Here is a 21939-nt window from a genome sequence, read left to right on the forward strand (position 1 = left end):
GCCCAGAGGAATGTTGGGCACGTACACCATTGCCGGGTGGGGGGTGTGGTTGAGCAGAACAGCTTGTAACAACTCTACATAAACGGAACCAACCAACATGGGATGGAACGTTCCCCCACTGGACTTGAAAACGAATCGGACTGTCAGGACGCTGCAGCTCCAAGGTGGTAGCTATCGCTCTGGACTCTTTCCTTTTTTTCCCTTCTTTCTTTCCTTTCTTTCTCTCTTTATCTCTCTCTCTCCCTTCGCATTCACAGATTTATTGTTGGTCAAATAAAGTTCCTTGGCTCTTGACTCAGTTTTGAGTCTTAATTCTGTTCCTGAGAATACAAACAGAACCACACTCCGGTCTCAGACCGGCATGCGACATTGTAATTGTGTCATGGACAGGATTTTCGGTGACACAGAAAGTGCCAGATTCTTTATGAGAGACTCCTCTGTGTGTGTGTGCCTGAGATGTACCTTGGTACAAAGTGAGTGCAGAGTCCAGATCCGCGGTTCTGTTTGTCTGTGAGGAAAACAGCCGGAGAAGGATGAAGTGATAGAATCGAACGAGAGGCGAGTCTCTGAAAAAGTTTAAAAGTGTGACTTCCTGAGAGTGAAGGGGTGGGTAGTAGTAGAGAATTTCCAGTGAGGCCTTCTGAGGATGAAATAACCCCTTTTTGGTGAAATGGGTGCCCACACTTCTAGAGGTGTTTGTAATGTTTCCCCCACTGAAGTATGGGGCGGAAATTTATATAAACTGGATGACTTTTTGGGAACCTATCATGCTTGCTCAGCTCCCCAAGAATGAGAATGGGCAAAAAATCAGTGGTTCCAACCACAGACTATAGTGTATAGGATCATTATATTGCAGAAGAAGGCTAAAGTTAGGCCTGGGAAGGGAAAATCCATAATTTATGTAGTTTTAGGAGCAAGTTTGGCAGTAGCCATGGAAGATGGGAGCCAAAGATTGTGTCAAGATGATGCCATGGTAGAGTCCTTGAAAATGGCAGTTAAAACACTGAGAGAGCAGTTAGAGGAGACAAAACAGCTATTAGAAGAGGAGAGAAACCAGAATGCTTTGCTAAAAGAAACATTAAAAGAAGAAGTGTGGAAAGAAAGGGACTCATTTCAGGAGATGAAGTCGAAGTTAACAGAGAAAGGGATTAGACAAATATATCCCCAGGGGGATTTACAGAGAGCAAAAGAGGCAGCAGAAAACCCTCCTCACTTGTATCCCCTAGTTAAGACTGAGTATTTATATGAGACAGACAACGACACTTGTCCCCAGATTGTTACCCAAAAGGCTCTGTTTACAGTGACTGAGTTAGCAAAATTAAGGAAGGATTTTGCAAGGACTCCAAAGGAATCTGAAACAGAATATGTTTGGAAAGTGTCCTTGTCAGGAGGGGATGGGATTTTGTTGTCAGAGAAGGAAGCAGAAGGATACTGGGGTCCAGGTGTGTTTTTAACTACTGGCAACCATTGGGCCCCATGGTCATTAACACAGGAGCACAAATCACTGCACTGATGCAGGGTGAAGCAGAGCAATGTGGAGTTTTGACTTAGTCTAAAAACCTAATTGTCTTAAATGCTTCAGGGAAAACTCAATCAGTACCTATGGCCTTGGTAACATTATGGTTGCCTGGGGAGGCAGACCCAGTTAACATTGGTTGCAATAGGCCCTTTTCTGACAAATCTTTTGAGTATAGATATATTGAAGGGCAGACAGTGGTATGATACCCAGGGGAATTCATGGTCCTTTGGCATTCCTCAGATCAGAGAATTAGAAATGTCCTGGGAAGAAGCGCGCCTGTTGCAAGCAGCACCTACCCTTCCCCCTTCCAGGATGACTAATGTGAAACCCTGTCCCTTGTCATTAGGGGCCCAGGAGGGTATAGCTCCTGTGATTGAGGATTTTAAGCAACAGGGCATTTTAACATTCACCCACTCCCCATACAATTCCCCAGTGTGACCAGTTCATAAGTCAAATGGGAAGTGGAGATTGACTGTAGATTATCAACGATTTAATGCAAACACTGGTCCCTCGACAGCATTGGTGCCTAATATAGCTGAGCTAATCTCACTCATTCAGGAACAGGCTCATCCGGTGATGGCCACAATTGATGTGAAAGGTATGTTTGTCATGGTTCCCCTGCAAGAAGAGGACCGTGATCATTTTGTTTTCACATGGGAGGGAAAACAGTATACCTTTACTCGCCTTCTTCAGGGTTATAAACATTCTCCCACCTTAGCACATCATGCTTTGGCAGAAGAATTAGCCCAAATTCTCCCAGAACCAAGAGTTAGAGTTTATCAATACATCTATGACGTTTTGATAGTAGGGGATCAAATTATTCCAGTACAGGTGACACAAGGAAAGATTATACAGGGCTTAGAGTCCCTGGGACTCCAGATACCAGAGGAAAAGATACAAACTGCTGCAAATTAAGTGAAATTTTTAGGGATATGGTGGAGAGGAGGTTCAGCCTGTATTCCTCAGGACACCCTTTCGACACTAGAGCAGTTAAAATTCCAGAAAATAAAAAGAAGCTGCAGTATGCTTTACGCTTATTGGTCTTTTGGAAAAAAACATTCCAGACTGCAATAATCGCAGGGCCCTTATATGACCTGCTGCGAAAAGGAGTAGCTTGGGAATGGGCTCCAGCCCAGGATGAAGTGTTACAGCTTTTGGTGTTTGAATCAAACACCCACCAGACTTTGGGTTCTATTCATCCCACTGACCCTGTTCAGATTGAGTGGAGGTTTGCACACTGAGGATTGTTGATTCATTTTTGGCAAAAAGGACCAGAAGGTCCTACCTGCCCGATCTGATTTTACTCCAGGAGCTTTAAGGATGCTGAGAAACAGTACTCTAATTGGGAAAAAGGATTGTTTGTAGTAAGTGTTGCTCTTGGAGAAGCAGAGCGAACCATACGCCAACAGCCTCTAATTTTGAGGGGACCTTTTAAGGTAATTAAACCTGTGTTAGCAGGAACTGCCGCCTGCTGACGGGGTGGCCCAAAGAAATATTGTGAGAAAATGGTATGCTAAGATTGAACATCATTGTAGTGTCTTTACTGTCACTGAAGGCACCCCTAAACAGTTAAATATCCAAGTAACAAATGCCCTGGAGGGGGATACCCCTCCCCCTTCTGTGGTAAAAATCACTCCTGCTTTTTCGGAGGAGTTGCAGAATGTGTGGTTTACAGATGCCTCTGCTAAGAGAGAGGGTAAACAATGGAGATACCGAGCTGTAGCTATTAATGTAGATGGTAACAGGGAAATTATTACCGAAGGTGAGGGCAGTGCTCAAGTGGGAGAGTTAGTGGCAGTGTAGAGTGTGTTTAATAGCAAGCAAGGGGTTAAGACTCCGGTGTATATTTACACTGACTGGTTTGCAGTGTTCAAAGGATGCACGGAATGGCTCCCTTTTTGGGAACTGAATAACTGGGAAGTAAACCAAGTGCCAGTGTGGCAAAAGGAGAAGTGGCAAAACATATTAGATATTGCCAAACATGGGGATTTTGAGGTAGCATGGGTACTGTCTCACCAGGAAAGGGGCACTGGCAGGCGAATGGAATGACAGGGCAGATGAGCTGGCCAGAATTGCCCCTTTGCAGCAGGAAAATCAAACCGGGGAAAACTGGGACAGACTTTTGGAATGGCTACACGTTAAGCGTGGTCATTCAGGGTATAATGATTTATACAAAGAGGCACATGCCAGAGGTTGGCCTGTCACTCGGGAAACTTTCAAAACCTGTATTTCAGCTTGTGAACAGTGCAGGCTCCGACTAGAGTGACACCCTATGGAAGATTCCCCCCTTCATTTGAAAGATAAAAAGTGTCTCTGGGAAACTTGGCAGATAGATTACAAGGTCAGAAGGGAAGCAGTACATATTAGTAGGCATGGAAGTGATTTCTGGCCTAGTTCAAGCTGAAGCATTTCCATAAGTGACTGGGGGAAATACAGTGCGAGCCCTGAAGATTTGGTTTAGTTTTCTCCCCAAAACCTGATTCCCTTCAGTCAGACAATGGCAGTAATTTTACTGCTGCCACAGTGCAGGAGTGGGTGAGGGAAGAGAGAATCAAGTGGGTATTCCACACCCCATATTATCCCCAAGCTAATGGGATAGTAGAACGAACTAGTGGACTCTTAAAATGATTTCTGAAACCTCACAAGACACATTGGGTGGAATGCCCTTGGGATGCAGTTACCCAAGTTAATGATTGCTGGGGAATAAATGGATGTCCTCGACTGAATGCCTTTTGTCCTAAATCCCTGACTTTGAACCCAAAGTCTCAGACTCTCAGTATTCCTGGAGAACGAGTTTTTTCTCCTGGACAGCCTGTGTTGGTAGAAATGCCAGCCATTGGAGCCGTTCCTCTCATGCTCACTGAACCTCTTAATAAATATGCTTGGAAAGCCAAAGATGCTCATGGAAAATAATATAAAATCGACACTAGGTGGATTGCTCCGTCCTTCTAATAACAATTTACTTCTGGTTCCTTTGAAGGAACCCTGCCTGTTTTTCTTTTCATTTCTAGGTGAGGACTCTGGAGCCTACCTGAAAAAAGAAAAACCCATATGAAGCTGCTGATCATCTGTGTGGCTCCATCAGTATTTGCCTTGTTAATATTTATAGGATGTTTAGTATATATGTTATAAGTTTAATTTTTGTTTAATAGGTATCTATGTTACACATATATTGGAATAAGTAACAATAATTGCCTATTTACAATTCATATAACAATGTAGACTGGTTAAAAATAAAAATAAAAAAGCAAAGAAGGAAACCGCTAGAAAAGCATAGATGAGGATATTGTAATGCTTTTTATATTTTTCCACCTCAGCCATAAGCTCTTGATGTGTGACACAGACCCTCTGCCTAAACAACAAAAAGAGAAAAAGAAAGGTTTTGATCCCCTTTATGATTAACCATCTAGGTTAAACGTTTTGAAAACACCCACCTTACAGAATGCTTAGAGGGGGAAATGCACACTCTAGACCTTTCCTCCCTGGCAAGTGACGTGGCAATCTAATGGTGAGAAAACATTACATTGAAATCAAAGCCCTGTCGTTTGGCTATACTGCCATAAATGTTACTGTTAGCAAACTTACCAGAGTGGCAAGCTCAGCAAATGGGTCTGGGATTTCATCTGGACACTCGGTAGCCATCTTTTATCACATGAATGATCTGTGTATGCTTTTGAGCATAATTTTAAACCCCACAGAATGTACTGGAACAATCTGGAAAGACCGCACATATGAAATCCCTATAGTCTAACCACGATAGTGATGCATGTTTAAAAAGAATGTGTTAAGAAACTATAAGTATTTATAGTTCATTTAAATAATATTGATTCTTATTGTTACTTAAGTAGAACATATAGCTATAATAATTATTTTAGTTTTCTTTTATAGGTTGTTATTATTATATATGTATCTTACCCAACCCTTTTGATTTAATTTGAAAACTGTGTGTTGGACACAAAATAAATTCAATGAACTACTCGACAGCCAGTAAACAACAAATAACAATTTATTAACAAACAAGAACTAGAGACTGGATAACAGAATAACAACCCAGCAAAGTCTCATGTGACAAAAATAAAAAAAACCAGCCTGGAGACTTCTTCACTCATGAGTCCAGCACAGTCCCGAATAATGTTGGGGTGGTAACTTCCTCTGTTTCCTCCACGATACTCTGTACCTGGTCCTTGGTGTTTTCTTCACAAGGTGACAAAGATGAACAGGAATGAATAACAGGTCACATGGTAACTTTGCTGGAGATTAATATTTTTCTTTTGTTTATACCACGATCTCCCACACTTTGTTTTGGTATTCCATGAGATCCACTACTTGGGAAGAATTGCGAAGAGGAGATTGCACTCTTCTGTACCGGTGTGACCAAAAGCACTCACAGAAACACATACTGATGGTTGCCATAATCACAAAAATGCAAAGGCCGAACAGCAAAGCTGTGCAGTGTGTCGTCTCCTGCTCCCATCTTCTCAAAATGGCAAGGATTGTTTGTGGTGGGACGAGCAAGTTGTCCGTGACCCTCCTGGTCAAGTTTCAGGCTAACACCCTGACCAAAATTAAGGCTTCCCTGCACAATGAAAAACGCATGCGCAGCCACAACTTGGACCCAGCCTTAAAGGGGCATGAAAATTTACCCTTTTAAAATGCCCACCTCCCGGCTCCTGACTCTCAACCCCCACAGACAAACCTTATATGTGCTAAAAAATGTTTGGGTTTTTTATTGTTTGTTATGTGGTCTTGCTATGCTGATGTTTTTATGATGTATCATTCCATGTTTTATACATTTGATTCAACATGTTGCAGAGTGTTATTCTTTATTTTCTTTTACCTAAATTCACGACAGAAGTTTCTAGACCCAAATGGTACATGCGCATTAAGCTAAGGGGACATGGAAATCTATTTCTGCTACTGCATATTCTGATCCCAGCTTTGGCAGAGCAGGGCTGCAGACCGTGTAGACCACGTGGACTGCAATCGCTTCGCTTTGTGTTGTCAAATTTGCGGGAAATAATGGAATACCTGTATGTTCTTGTACCAATTTGTTTTGCAACCTTTGTTTTGCTAAATATTGCTGTAATTTTTATGATTATACTTATTACTTGCCCTTGTGAATGCACACCTTGTAATTGCCCTTGTAACCCTTCTTCTTCTTCTTTTGCTCCTGAAATCAGGGACCATGAAACAAGGTTGTAACAAATTTTGGTTTTGTAATGCTAGTTTACTAGAGATGTTGTTAGTTATTAGATGTTGTTAATTATTGTGGTACGTGTTACCTCTATTCCTTCCTCCTTTCTCTGCTCTATCATTCATGCCACCTCAGAGAACCATTCATAAGTTAGCAATGTTGAGCCACGGGGAGGTGTGAGAGACTGTGGGTGAGGCCCCCCATCGCCACAGCAGATGTGTTGTCTCAACACTGCTAAACTCATGCCATCAGCAGGAAGATAACACCACTGCCACAGAAGAGATTTAAGGCAGGAAGAAAACACCACTGCCACCGCAGAGATTTATCTATACCTTGTTAAAGGAGAAAACCGACTGACGCCGTGGAGCAACGTGGGGGAGGCTGATCCTGCAATACTTAACCAACCCCCTGTGCATGGGCCCAGACTTGGGGTGAGGGGGGTCAAGGTGCCTGGAGGCCCAGAGGAATGTTGGGCACGTACACCATTGCCGGGTGGGGGGTGGTTGAGCAGAACAGCTTGTAACAACTCTACATAAACGGAACCAACCAACATGGGATGGAACGTTCCCCCACTGGACTTGAAAACGAATCGGACTGTCAGGACGCTGCAGCTCCAAGGTGGTAGCTATCGCTCTGGACTCTTTCCTTTTTTTCCCTTCTTTCTTTCCTTTCTTTCTCTCTTTATCTCTCTCTCTCCCTTCGCATTCACAGATTTATTGTTGGTCAAATAAAGTTCCTTGGCTCTTGACTCAGTTTTGAGTCTTAATTCTGTTCCTGAGAATACAAACAGAACCACACTCCAGTCTCAGACTGGCATGCGACAACAACCTAAGACTCTTTGAAGTTCCCTCATAACTTTCTACAGGTCTCTCTCTTATCCCCATCTTGTCTGTAGAACAAGTACTTATGGGAAACCATTCACAAGCGCAGAGCTAGAAGTACATATAAATGCCAGAAAGCACAGAACACCTTCAAAAATCTTTTGAAATACTGACACAGGGACACAGTGGACCATGGCTACCAGTAACACCTACAGCACTTAATAGCATGCGGGTGAGAGTAATAATAAAGCAGGGGTTATTATCTCCAAAAAGAATATTTCTATCACTTCAGCTGAGGACAACTATGATAACATTTTACGTTACTATTATGTACCATGCAGGTTCAGATATAAATGCTCCTGACTGTCTCATTCTGAGATCTAACCCTTGAATTTCCATCTGAAGCTTTTGGACCACATCAGACTTGAAAAAGTCCTGTTCAGATGTGTCTGATTTCATTGCTGACCTGTGGTTCTCAGAGACAGTCTATCTGCATTTCAGCCACAGTACAAATCAGCCCTAACTCCTTTAATGTATCTGGAACATATATTCTGTAGTACTTCTCTGAGAAGAGAGGTTTATTGAGCAGAAATTCATGTGTGCATGTTTGCCTGTCAATCCCCCTAACAATCTGTAACGCTTCGCTAAGCTTAATTGATTTGGAAAAAAAAGTGTTTTTTTTTCAAGTTTGTACAAGCTATGTGAAAAAAGGTACCTGGGAGTAGGACAAAGACACTACCAATGCCCTCCTGAACACCCAAGAAAGAAGTACAATCCTGTTAGAAGTTGGTTCTCACCCTTGACACACTAATCAATGAGAAACCAGTTCTGTTGCTCTGAAATTATTAGTTATTTCACTGATCCCTGCAAATAAAAAAAGCCACAAGAACCAGGTAATATCCAAGCAATAAAGCATAAAGATTAAAAACTGAAATATCACTCAATTAAAAAAAAAACAAAACCAAACAAAAAAGAATATTGATTGTAGTACTAAAAGTAAGGACATTAATAAACGCTTCACAAATCACTACATCAGTCTTTTTGTCAGTAGGCTTAGTAAATGACAGATTTATATTTTTATTGTGCACTTCATTATAATTTTGTTAAACATTATATTTTTATATGGGCCTAAAGTCTGCTTCTCTTCTCCTGCACTTCCCTTTTCACTGTAGAAAAAGTAAAAGGAATTGTGGAAGGAAAATTAAATTAACAGTGTATAAACACATAAATAAATATATTTTTAATGCAACACATATTTAAATTCAAAGCTTGAATTCCAGACTGAGCATTTTGATGGGGTCTTACACCTCTCAGTGCTCACCAAGAACAACCCCAGTGGCTTTAACTTCCCTGGAACAAAACCTGTCCAAGGCAATTGTATTCTGCTACTTCATCCTAAAGAAGTATCACTGTCAAATATTTCTTCAAATAGCTTTTTAGTATAGCAAGACTATATGTGTAATACCTCTAACAGTTTAAAGCTGCAGCCCCTTATTTTGGATTTTTCTTGCACTGGCAAAAGGCATCCATGGTGTGAATACTGAGAAGGCAGAGACCAGCTTTTTGGCCTCAGTAAAACATAAGGTATTTTCACTAAGAAATAAAATTCTGGTCTAACTAATTTAGTTTTATCTATTTTTCTGAATGACTGTATTTTAATTTAAATATCCTAAGTATTTTCTGTCTTTACAGCAAACTCTGGTGTTTGTTTCCAAACAAAAGAAGGGCATTATATGCATATTGTAATATATGCATATGAATCTAAGTATAAGTCAGGAATTTAGTTTGCTGGGCTTACTTCTAGTTAGTATAAGTTAATTTTTAAGACAAGCATCATATCAGAGTTTATCCCTGGCAGTTAGAACATCTTGCTCCAGAATAAGTCAACAGATACATGTAGTGTCAGACAATACAATACTGGCTCTCACTCATATACAAAACTTTTTGGTGTGTACAAGATCTTGATTATATTTTGTATGAACAACAAAAAGTGAATGGAAAAAAATTCCGTTGTCTCATTCATGGCCTCCTCAGTGACATTGGTAGATACATTTCATGTTACCATAATTTTTCTAATAAAAATTGAATTGTAGTAAGTTAATATGAAATCTCACTTACCTGTAAAGTGCTGAAAGTGGCCGCTTGTTGCCAGGTTTTGGTCTGTATGGTTTTGGTTCTCCTGCCATGTTGATATCTGAAAGCAAACATGTGACATTAGTAAGCCAAACGTCTGGAAGTTAGAGTGAGTTTGCAAAGGCACCTTCCAGACACTGAAAATGAGTAATAGACAGTGAAAATGGACAGCACACCTAATACACCTTTCTAGTTTTTACCACTTCTGAATTAATGCTATAAAACATTCCTAAAAATTCTTACTGTAATGCATGAGGATTTTAGGCAAAATGTCAGTTATTTGTAACAGAGAGAAATGACTTTTTTTACACATACATGAGTTTCCACTCTTGAAGCTGAAGCCAATAATGGCTTTCAATTACAAAAGAAGATTTGAATGGTAATTTACATGTTGAGACAAATTATGATCTCAAATCAAATTCTGTTCTGGAGGACTATAACGGTTCTGAAGACTTCCCCTTTAGGATCTGGAGAAATGCACATTGGTCTTTAACTGCCACTTCACTATCCACTCAAAAAGTGACTTTTCAAAAGCAAATAAGACAGTATCTATTTCCTACCCCAAATGCAGCTCCTTTTTTTTTTCTTTCTTTTTTTTTTTATTTTTATCTTTTTCTTTTTTTCTAGTTTAGAACTGCTCTGGCTTTCAAAACTGTATGGAGAATGAGAAAATCTGTTTTTTGCACATGCTTTATCGTAGGCAGATACTTAAAATTCTCAACAACACTAGAAATCTTGCGCACACTTTTTAAAAGTTCACTTACATTACGCCTGTGTATTTATCTTTGAAATTTAAAATTATGTCAAGCTTATACAGACACTAGTCATGCTGGTTCTCAAATTACTCTCTCCTTTTGAATGATACTCAAAGACATACTGGGAATTACATGTCCATAATTTTGATTGCTTGTAACAGTTACTCATGTAGAAAGAAGCACAGACTTTTCTGTGGAGAATACCTTGCCTGAGCCTAGGAAGCTTCCTATATAATTGCAAACCTATATTAAAAAGCTCCCCATTCTCCGATTGAATGTTGCAAAGTCAACATTACAACTAATCACATGGATAAGATAAAACTTCTGATTAGGAAACAAAATCCATGCCATCTGAGTGATGCTGCAGCTAAATCTTCTGCAGTTTCACTAATATACAAAAAAAAAAGTAACATTCAACAAAATCATCAGCGTTATTACAGTGTAAAATTGCTGTGACAGAACAATGTATCCCATTTACCATGGAATCACCTGGAAATCAAGACTTTCAAGGAAGCACATGCTCTTGGTAAAGTCTATGTTTAACCTGAAATTGAGTGTAGTGGAGGGAAAAGAAAATAAAGCTGAGGTGTAGAATGAGGAAGCACCACTGCCCAGTGCAGTGGTGCTAAAAGCCCAGACATTTTGATTTAAATTATTGTTGACTTGAAAAGCCACAGTAAAAGCTTGAGACTTACTGTCCAGATACTCTTATTTCACATAACGTGGAAAAAACAATTCATTCGACTTTTTTTAACAACCAGAAACATTGAAAATGTGTCCCCCTCAGATTTTTTTGGCAGAAAAGATTTTTCCATTGGAAATTTCGTTCTTCAAATATTTAAAAGAATTTTAAATATATTTTCCAATTAGATTTGATATTTTATTTAAAATTATATATATAAATGTATATAAATTCATATATTTATATGAAATTAAGATTTTTTTGTGTAGAACTATTTCAAATAAAATATATATTTTGGTAAAATTTTCTCTATATAAAGCATTTTAGAAGTAAATCTGATTGTAGTTCCTTTTGTAGGAGCTGTATCACTCTCAAATCAGAAGTTTCCATAAGATATTGTTTCTTGATTTACTTATCTCTCTGAAGTTGGATTAATATTGGGAGACAGTTTTCATACAACCCTGAAATGCTTTCCTGCCCTTAATTTTAAGCAAGTTTATTAAATTAAAATTAAAATTAATCTTCCCCTTCCATGGTTGTTAAAAATTCAGCTATGATTCCCTTATTATAAGAAATAAATTCTACTAGTGTTGACCCAACAAAGTAAACGTCAAACATTTCTGAAAGCACCTAAGGAATTTTGATAGCTGTGATGTATTTCCATTGGCTCCTGAAAAAAACAGAATTGGAACAAATTTTTTATCCTGTGACCTTTATGATAATTAGACCTTTTTACACTATTTTAATATGTCAGCTTTAAGGTCATTGACTGTATTAATTTTCAGCATCTCCTACTACAACTAGGTCAGATTTTAGGAAAAAAAGTAGAATGATAACCTGTTTCTGGGAAAAACCTGAGGCTGTGGGATTCATCTTCACATATTTTTAATGTCTCTCATCTGCTTCTCTTTCAGAGCTACAGCCCCGGTCACTATTCTTAGGGATATGAACATTAAAGGACTTCAAAAACTTTTTCACATCCTTCCAGGACAGATCAATACTATCTTGATTATTCTTGTAGACCTATGTTTGCAGCTCTACAACACCTACTTTTAACAAAGACAGGTAGTGTAGAAGACTAAGGGCTGTTTGTTATGTGTTCCCTTTATTTTAATCAAGTACTGTCAGAAAGGCAACACTGTAAGAAAACGCAGCTGCAAAGCTGTTCAAGATCAGTTAAGATCCCCTCATACTTAAATAAATCTCTAAATGTACCAGCAGAAAACAGTAAACTATGTTATACAGACAGTAATAGCCAGAATTTCTCTTTAACACAGGAAATAGTTCATGGAAAAGCTGTGCACATGGAGCTTTTCTGTTAATATGAAAGTGATTGAATAGCTCCCTGAGCGCCCTGTAGTAAGTTAAGAATGGATGTAGGAAATGGTTTGAAAAGTTAGAACAGATTTTCACCCCATTATTTTTCAGCACTATCTACTCCAACCTCAATTTTCTAACTAAGATTAGAAGTGAACTTGTCAACATTTCACAGGATAGATTATTTCTAGCCCAGCTGGAAATCTTGTGAGATAACTTGTTCTCTTGCTTCATTCATCATTAGTTTCACAGCAGACATTTACATCTACTAGGTCATAAACTGTGTGTCAAATAAATTTGTTCTCTGCAGCACAGAGATCTACCTGCACTAATGATTCCACCCTAAGGAATGCAGACAGGTATCACTCCTTATACTGTAAAATTAGCTACTGTACTTGTACATGAATATGAACCAAACAACTTGACAAAGGACACAGACATTCACATTGCTTCTATGTGGGCATGGAGCAGCGCAGGGACTCTCACGTTATTTTTTCTGCTTATATCCTATAAAAGTTCACTTAGATATCAATTTTAAGATAAATTCAACACTGAAATTCAAAATATTAAGGAATCACTATGAATAGAAAAGTGACTATGCATATTCCTGTTAGCACAGCAGAGGTTAGTTAAGGTATGAGGTCTAGATTTCATTCAAGGTTGCATGTCACCAGCAGAATATATCTAATTTTGAACATGATATTTTTATTTCTAATTATACTGAAAAGTACCTAGCAATTAATGGGGAGGGGGGACACGACACACTCTTAAAAACTATGCAAACTGTTTAGAAAGCAGTGATTGTATTCAGTGGCTACATAAATTTGTCTGAAAGAGCAAGTCAGCACAGCATGATCTGTGTTTCTCCTATTATCATTTCCTACCATTGCCTGCCTACCTCCTCTGGCAGTACAGTAATGACCAAAGAGATGCTGGTGAGTGTCCCATTTGTGGAGAGGCAGTATCAGCTAGACTTGATGCTCTGCTCATAGGTTCACTGCCAAAGCAATCCAGGAATCTGGTCCAGAAGACAACAGTAGCCTTCAAGCAAGCTTTATAAGTGTAAGCAATAATACCTAAAGGGTATTCATAGCCTAGAAGTATGTGACTACTTAGTATACTAGCCCTTCAGATTCTTCAAAAATTTTTATTAAAAAAAAAACCAAAAGAAAACAAACCCAAACCTAATCAACCATTTTGGTTCACAAAAACAAATGCCATAAACTAGAAAAAGCAATAGAATAAACTTCAACAGGCAATAGCTCAACCCATGAAAACTGGGACTTTGAGGCTTTCTGCTGCAAAGCCAGGACCTGTGTCTCATGCGACATTTATACTATAAAATGAAATAGTGCCCTTTCTAGACACTAGTACTTCATTATCATTTGTATTAAATTATTAGGGTGGTTCCTGGCATGACTTTTATCCTCAGTTAACAAGGAGACTCCCATGCAATTTCTAGACATAGAGAATGAACATGACCTAGGGACCATTACTGACTGGCTTTTTAGTTGTGGCCACTATGCTTTTCAAGGTAAGACCCAGTGAGAGAGAACAGCTCCAGTTACCTGTTATTAAGTATTACTGATGTGGCCTCTGAGTGTAGGCTCCATGTAAGAAAGACTAGGAACTAGGACCTGGAGCTAAGAAAACTCTAAGGGTCTTTGTAGCTCAACAGCTAATTTTCTAAGACATGTTTCATTAGATGTTCTTCCACCCATTCTTATGAATGGTTGCAGAAATTGAGTCATTCCTTGAAAAATCTCACATGCTTGACTTAAAATTTTGCATTTAAAAAGGTGCCATTTTATACTTCCAGACAAGCTGTGTTATTGACAAAACTTTAATGGAAGAAACGGTAATTAAAATTAACTTACAAGGAAAGAATTCACATACTGAATGTGCAATATATATCCAGACAGAGATGAAGATATAGGGAGATAAGGATGTATTTTATCATTTTTCAGATGACCCAAAGTATATGGGATAGAAGAGAAAGGAAAAGAGCTAGATGGAATTTAGAGAAAGCCTCTGGTCATGTGATTTATAGCAGAAGTGAACATCAGGAAAGCTAAAGCTAATCTGTCTTTCTTTATACTCTTCCATCTACCAGTCTTAACCTCCCTGCTGTGTGCTAAAGGAATTTTAATGAAGTCATATGACATTTTTTACATCACAGACTTCCTTTCTTCTTTATATGTTACATTAAATACATGTCATGTCCTCCCTTTTCCCCATCTCTAGCAGGTGAAAAAAAGTGGAGAGGAAAGGACAGTTCTCAATTCTGTTCAGTTCTGTGCACAAATTGCACAGCTCTAGAGAGGAAACTTCCCAGAAAATTGAACACAAACTCAAATTAACTTTCAAGGCTAGGAAAATATTAAATGAAGGTCTGGATCACACATTTTCCTTTTCCATAATGGTATTAAAAATAATTTGCTTGTGGGGCTCTCAGCTGCAGTTGAATTTTCTCTTAGCATTGAAGTAATTTGAAGCCTTTTTTGTACAAAGATGACAGCTATTGTTAATGCTTCATACAGAAAGAAACGCTTGTTGAATAGTATATGAAATTGCTTTGTTCAACCATTTCTTCTTTCATTAAATGCTACTAAAATGAAACGAGGCTATAGGATCATATAAGCTATCATTCTTAACACCATTTGGTAACAGAAGTGTTAGGTATTGTCATGCTGGAAAGCCTGTTTCTGTTCTCCAGGGTACTGGGCTGGTGTGAGGACAGGTGACAGCAAAAAGGGGAAATCCTGGCCTGTCTATACACCTGTCACAAACTGTTCCTTCTGAGTCCTGGAGACAACAATCTCCCCCTTAGCTGCAGAATAGATGCCAATGTGCTTCACAGCTGATGTGGACCATTGACCTGCATTGGTTTTTGTCTGCTTGCTGTCATCCCTGTGCATTCCACCCCAAGTAATGGCACAGTCACTGGGCAGAGCTTCCCGGCCCCGTTGGGTGCGCAGAAATGTCATGCCCAGGGAGAGGCATCACTTCTGCCCGGGGAAGGGGAGAATGCTAATTTGTGGTCTCTTGAAGACTGCCCATGGACTCCACTGTGATTCCAGTCTGTGGCTGAGACCTCACAAACTGCTGCTCTGCTGGTGCTTGCATCCTTGCAGATCAATTACTGTGATGGGGCAGGAGTTACACTGGTGGAAGGCTGGAGTACTGGGCTGCTGAAGGGGCAACACAGAGAAGAGGGCAAGTCTTGTGAAGTCCTTCCCATGGGAAAGAAGCCCTGTTGCTGGCAACCTTCCCCACTACTCCTCCTCAGCACTGGGCTTGTGGATTCCTGTACAGGAACATCCACATTGTTGTTTTGCAGGTGCAAGAGATTCAGACTCACCTATAAGGGACTATGTGGCCATTGCCACTTAACTGCAGACCAGTTGTAAGAGCTGCAAGAGTTTGGGTGTTGACTGTGGAATCCCCAAACTTGGTTTGTGCCATGGCAGCCATGAAGCTGGCTGTCACACAAGCACTTCAGCCCACCAGAGCCAAACTATAGATGCAGACAAGTATAGTCTTCCTGTAAGATCCTTTCAATTTAGTAAAGTTTTCAGCTGCTCTGTTTCCACCCAGAGAACAAGATTTCTACATCCCAATTACTTGGTTAACACATGGACTGGCCAATTCTGCACGTGCAGAAGACTAACATTGCCATGAAGGTATAGTAAAGCAATAGAAAAGTACATCAGGAACCTTCTGCTACCTTCAGGGAAAAAAGACAACTGTTTTAATGTAAATTTAGCCAGGAAAAAAAAATAATGATCAAGCAGGGACTCTCATATGATGCCAGGCCCGGTTTGCACTGTGCCTTCTCATTGTTGCTGTTAATGGGAAACAGAACTGGTCTTTGAGTTACAACTGTTTTCAAACAGTGAGTTGTGCAAGAAGACCTTTCTTTCTTTGCCTTCTCTTGATCACAATAAAGATGCTGTTTACAAATAGAAACTAGAGCACCTGTCTTCTTCCAGATCAAGCACAGTCATTACAGGGCAGCAGTTAACAAACTCTTTGCTGCTTTTCTTTTGTAACAAAAGGTAGTTATTACCATGAGACTCAGACAAAGCTTAATGTTGACTAGATGTCTGATCTTCTCAGCAGTGCAATTAGCCCCAAGCAGCAACATTAAACAGTGTATTGGGGATAGAACATGAAAGTCCCTCACCTACCACTTTCAGAATTCAATATGATTTATTCTATGGAACATGCCCTGAACCTCAGTAATTTTTAACTCTTCCTCAAAATAATATTTTTTTTCTAATACTTGACTGCTTTCCTTGACCCACAGGCTTTTATCTAACTCTCCTACTAATGTTAGCTTCATGCTCCAAGCAGTAGTTTTTCATGACAATTGAAATCTATAGCATACAAAAGATTTCACTATCCCCATTGCCCCAATCCTTTTGTCTTTCTATTTTTCTTGCAGATAGTCAACTTTATTACTGCAAACATGAACAAACAATATTTTTCCTAAAACAACCATCACGGTAACAATATTTTGCCAAAACTTACCAATATTCTTTTGTCTGCATTTGTTAACCATATTTCTTGGACATTCCAACAAAATTTACTTACATTTGAAGAGCATTTCTTCACAATTTTGAAAAGTGAATGTTCCCAAGGCTTTCTGGGTGGCACAAGCAGAATGCCTTCCATAGAAATGCTTTCCAATGCACAGCTCATTCTGCATGTCACAGCAGCCCTGGGGTCTGTTCTGGTTTGGACAGGAGGACCCAGCAGCCCTAGGGGCATGGGGCAGAGTCGGCAGGGGATGGTGTGGGGCAGAGTATGTGGGTGGGCTGTTAGGTGGGAGGGCAAAGTGTGTCTCTGAAAGGATGGCTGCTTCTGTCCCTGGGGCTTGTTGGCATAACAGTCATCACTGCGGGGTAGATACATTTTTGATACCCTGAACTTTGCTGTCAAAACCTTCAAAGGTAGGGCTGACCTTGGAGGTATTCCCACAGGCTAGAGGCTTTCATCCAGGCTGAAAACAGATCAGAGAGTAATCATGCAGTGGATTTCACTGTCTTGAAAAATGATGTCCACAGATCACAGGAAGCTGGTGGGGGAGAAAGGAATGGCAGGAGACAGCTCTGCAGCCGTAAGTGCACTTCCACTACTTTCCAGTACTGTTCCTCTGCAAGATATGCCTGATTTTGTCCTAATTCTTTGTCTTGAAATCCTTCCTCTGTTCTTCACTGTTCTTCTCTTTGTAGTAACCTAGCTTTCATCTTGGCCCCACCTCACTTCAACAAACATCCCGACCCAAACAACTACTCTCAACTTTCAGCTGTTCAATTATTTTTTCTATATACCCTCCTTCTGCTCATGATCTTCACGTTCCAGCTTTATCTGAATTAGGGGATCTATAGAGGATGTTCTTTTTAAGCTCCAAATATACTTTTGAATTGCACAGCACAAGTCTTACAGCATTTTCCTTGAGATACAGTAATTTTCTCAGTGCCAACTTTATGAAAATTTATGTCCCAAATTATAGACTCATAGAATCATAGATGGTTTGGATTTGAAGGGACTTTTAAATATCATGTAGTTCAACCCCCCTGCCAAGATGGGGACACCTTTCACTAGATTGAGTCTCTCAAAGCCCCATCCAACCTGACTGTTAGCACTTCCAATGATGGGGCATCCATCTCTGGGTTACCTCTGGGCAATCTGATCCAGTGTCTCACACCCTCATTTTAAAAACATTTTTCCTTATATCCAATATATTGTATATTAGGGTTCTGAAAAATTTTGTCTTTGTAACACAACCATTGTAAACCACATGACAGCGAGCCACAGAATTAGCTCATAAGCTTTCATGGAAAAACTTTACATATTCCCTTAATGAAATCACAGTTTTTTATATAAAATAATATGCTATAAAATAATATATATAGTGATACAAAGGAAAATGCCCTATGACACTTGCTAACCTAAAGTCTATCATTTTTATTAAAAGATCAGGGTTGGGTTGAATAAAATGACACCAGAATTGGAGATAATTCCACTGAAACTTGACACACAGGAGGAAACATTATTGTGCAGGTGATTTACAAACAAATGATATGCCAAATCCAATATTGCTGTATTAGCAATGCTTAGGTTCTAGCCATGTACTAACTGTATTTACTTGCCAGTGCAAGAAGTTCCCCAGTGGATTCAATTTGACAACCAAGGCACACAAAGGTATAGAAGCCTATTGCAAAACCAGGACATTTAATAATTGGAAATACTGACAAGCTTCAAAATGAATGATATGCAGTGTTGTTTTATTCAGGTCTCTGACATTTCTGCAAGGAAAATATAAAAATAATTGATAGGAGTAAACAAAATGCAATATCTCATCAGACTGATGGTGCATATACTGTAGTTTTATGCCTCCAGCTGCCCCAGATGCTTTGGAAGGAGGCACAAGAACCTCAAACTAGTAAGAAACAAGATTATTTTCCTTCCATTCTCTTATCATCTTAGCATGATTCTCCTTCTAAAATGCTAAGTGGTTTAGGATTTCTTTAAGTCCTAAAGCATGATATTTTATCTCTCCTCCCATACTGATTTTGTTAGTACCTAACTGGTACTAACTGGATCTGGAAATCACTACAACTTCAAACAGCCTTACTAACTACATTAATGTCCATTTGCTCTGTTATTCTTACTAGTATATCACATTGGTGTATTTTTTAACCAAAAAATGTGTTTCTCAACAAGAAGTGAATCATGGTTTTGCCTTATAATCTCGCCACCCTTCATTCTTTCAAACCTTTCTTTTCAACCGCTATTCTCTTTTCCCCTCCGTAATAACCAAAATCATAGAAGTGATGTCAGAAACCCTTTCTGTAAACACAAAACATCATCCTTCTCCCTGAAATTTATTGTCCTTTTGCTGTTTACTTCTGTAGATTTACATTTGGTCTTGCATGCAGATATACTTTATATACTGCTTCAGAGGTTCTTTTGTAAGTAGTTTTAGATGTACTACATATTATTAATGGCATTAATTTGCATATATCATGAATCAATAAAAGGAAACATTGTAATAGGTTACTAAAAATCATATTAGGAAATAAAGTAGGTATTTTGAAACTCATTAAATTGAGTCTCAATATCAAAGGTACTACCAAAAAGTATATGACATATTCCATTTCAATTTCAAAGAAGTAAAAGTATAAATTACCATACATATTAATACACAGTGCTAGTGAAATTCTCAAATTGGTCATTCACCACCCTCTTATATTAACTGTATCCATGTTCTTCCCAGTAACATTTTCCATCTACATTAGCTTTGCCATACACAAAATATGTCTTTATTACCCACAAAGAAAATATATCATTTTGGTTCAGAGACCATAGGAATCAACAACTCCTCCATTCTAAGTTAATTCTTTTCCCCAGAAATCTGTGGGACCATGAGATTTCCAATTTATTTCTTCAGAATGTGATTATTTTGAGCAAACCACACAAACAGACAGCACAAATGTTTGTAAATGGCTTCAGAAACCAATCTCTACTGCAGTTGGCATAAGAAATATATAGAGCTAGATAAGACAAACACCCATTGGACATTCTGTTCCTGCAAGGCTTTTTGGGCTTGTATCAGAGTCTTGTAAGGAGTCCAGAATTCTTATTTTTGTGTTGGGTCACACTGGAATTCATAGTATTTCTTCTGCAACCTGATCATCAAGTTAAAACAGACACAACCCACTCCACCCTGCTAAAATTAAAATTTTCACCCAGGTTGCTAACCCCTATCCAAGGTTCCTGCATTTTCCTTTTGCCTCTTATATCTGTACATGTATACTTGTGTGTGAAGATATTCACAATAGATGAATGTATTTTTAACTGGAACAATTTTTGTTAAGTTTTGCAATTCAACCTTATCACACAATTTCTGAAAATAGAAGGTTGCAAAGGAACACTGAGGAATATTGAATTCCTGAATCTGGAGTTAAATTATTGCTGTTGAAGTGAATGTTGTAGTCAATTGCTTTAATATAGCCAACAAAACATTCCTTAGTCTCAGAAATGTCATATATGAAACTGTTATCTATCATTATTGCTAAGGGAATGCTGGTGTCATAAACCTCAGTACCTACAGCTTTTAGAACTGTTAGATTATTTCTTTAACATTTTTTTCCTCCCAGTGCAATGGGAAATTCCAGTGGCTGATCAAATGAAACAGCTCTCTAAGTTCACCTGGAAACATTAATCATCTGGACACACTGCATAAACCGCTAATCTCATGCCTGTCATTTAAAATGAGGAAAGGAGTACAAGGAAAGATTCAGGCAGACTTTTTAAAGCCTTAGCATTGTTATTTTAATTAATATTAAGTCTCAAATTAGGTGCCTAAATCTTGCATTGCAACAAATAAAAAAGGCCAGAGAAAATGATCCCTCTGAATAAAAATGAATGTGATTCAACACATTGCTTCAGCACAGTGTCTCCTATTCTTTTACCTGCTAATGTTCAGCTCCTTATCAGGCACTGAAGTTAACATCATGACATATTTTTTGCTTGAAAGCAGAGGCAGAGATACTACTAAACCCTAAAAATGTTTATGTTGACCTAATATACATTGGCCCAACAGCCTACAGCTAGCTGTGCATACCTTCACTCTGCTCCAACTTCAGCCTTACAATCCTTTCCCATAATGCCTGATACTACTTATCAATCTTGTAAGCATTTGTATTTCCATACTTAAAAATATTTTTACCTATTTTCCAAGCAATTAGACCAAAATGGAAAAGCAGTGCTCATGTAAGAAAGGAGACAACTTTGTATGGGAGTTTCAAAAGCTCCCAGTGTTAGTGTAACTTTTCATTTAAATCTGTGGTAAAATCAGATTTAGGTCAGGGTTTTTACTTTTCACTCTTCAATCATGTATTGTGTAATAATCAGAAGACTTGTCTTTTTTAAATAAAACAACTTACTGAGGTGGAGTGTAGTACACCCCAGTAAGAAGGAAGAGCGTTGCGGCCTTTTACATTTGCCTCTTGCTCATTCACATGGTCTCTGTCAACCTGAACTGTTTTAATTTAAGGAAAAGCACATCCAGCAACAAAGCCTCCCAAGGATTCAGGATGCCGCAGCCGGTAATGGAGGTGTTCCAAAAGTGACAATGGGAAATTCCAGCTGATTGCGTGATGTTTGCAGCTGTATTATGGAAAATGTTATATGGAGAATGGTTGTGAGCTTGTGTGCATGGCATTGCATTATCTATACTGCCCAGCCAGTATGCTCCGTACAGGACTGTATTGCTGTCTTAGCAGCAGCTGCCCCCCATCCCCAGCTCTTTCTCCTTTCATACAGTGATTGACAAAGAAATGCAAAAAATTGGGAAACAATAAATTGTAGTAAATGTGTTCATTACTTCACTTTATGCCATTCACTAGGATACTGATTCACCACCATAACGGCTCCAGGATCAGTAATAAAAATTAACCATTTTTGTGTGTGCCTTGTATTCTTTATTTTGGTGTTATCCTCCAGAA

At 38.9% G+C, this 21939-nt stretch overlaps 1 protein-coding gene across 6 annotated transcripts in view; it reads right to left on the minus strand.

The window, feature by feature from the left end:
• RALYL (RALY RNA binding protein like) overlaps nucleotides 1-21939 on the minus strand; it is a 401768-nt gene that overhangs the window by 77235 nt on the left and 302594 nt on the right. For all 6 annotated transcript variants that reach the window (XM_055800306.1, XM_027791217.2, XM_027791218.2 and 3 more), the window contains one exon: nucleotides 9653-9728. In XM_055800306.1, the coding sequence (XP_055656281.1) occupies nucleotides 9653-9728 (76 nt within the window). The remainder of the gene's footprint in view (nucleotides 1-9652; nucleotides 9729-21939) is intronic.

Source organism: Falco peregrinus, chromosome 3 (genome assembly GCF_023634155.1).
Source record: "Falco peregrinus isolate bFalPer1 chromosome 3, bFalPer1.pri, whole genome shotgun sequence".
NCBI lineage: Eukaryota > Metazoa > Chordata > Aves > Falconiformes > Falconidae > Falco > Falco peregrinus.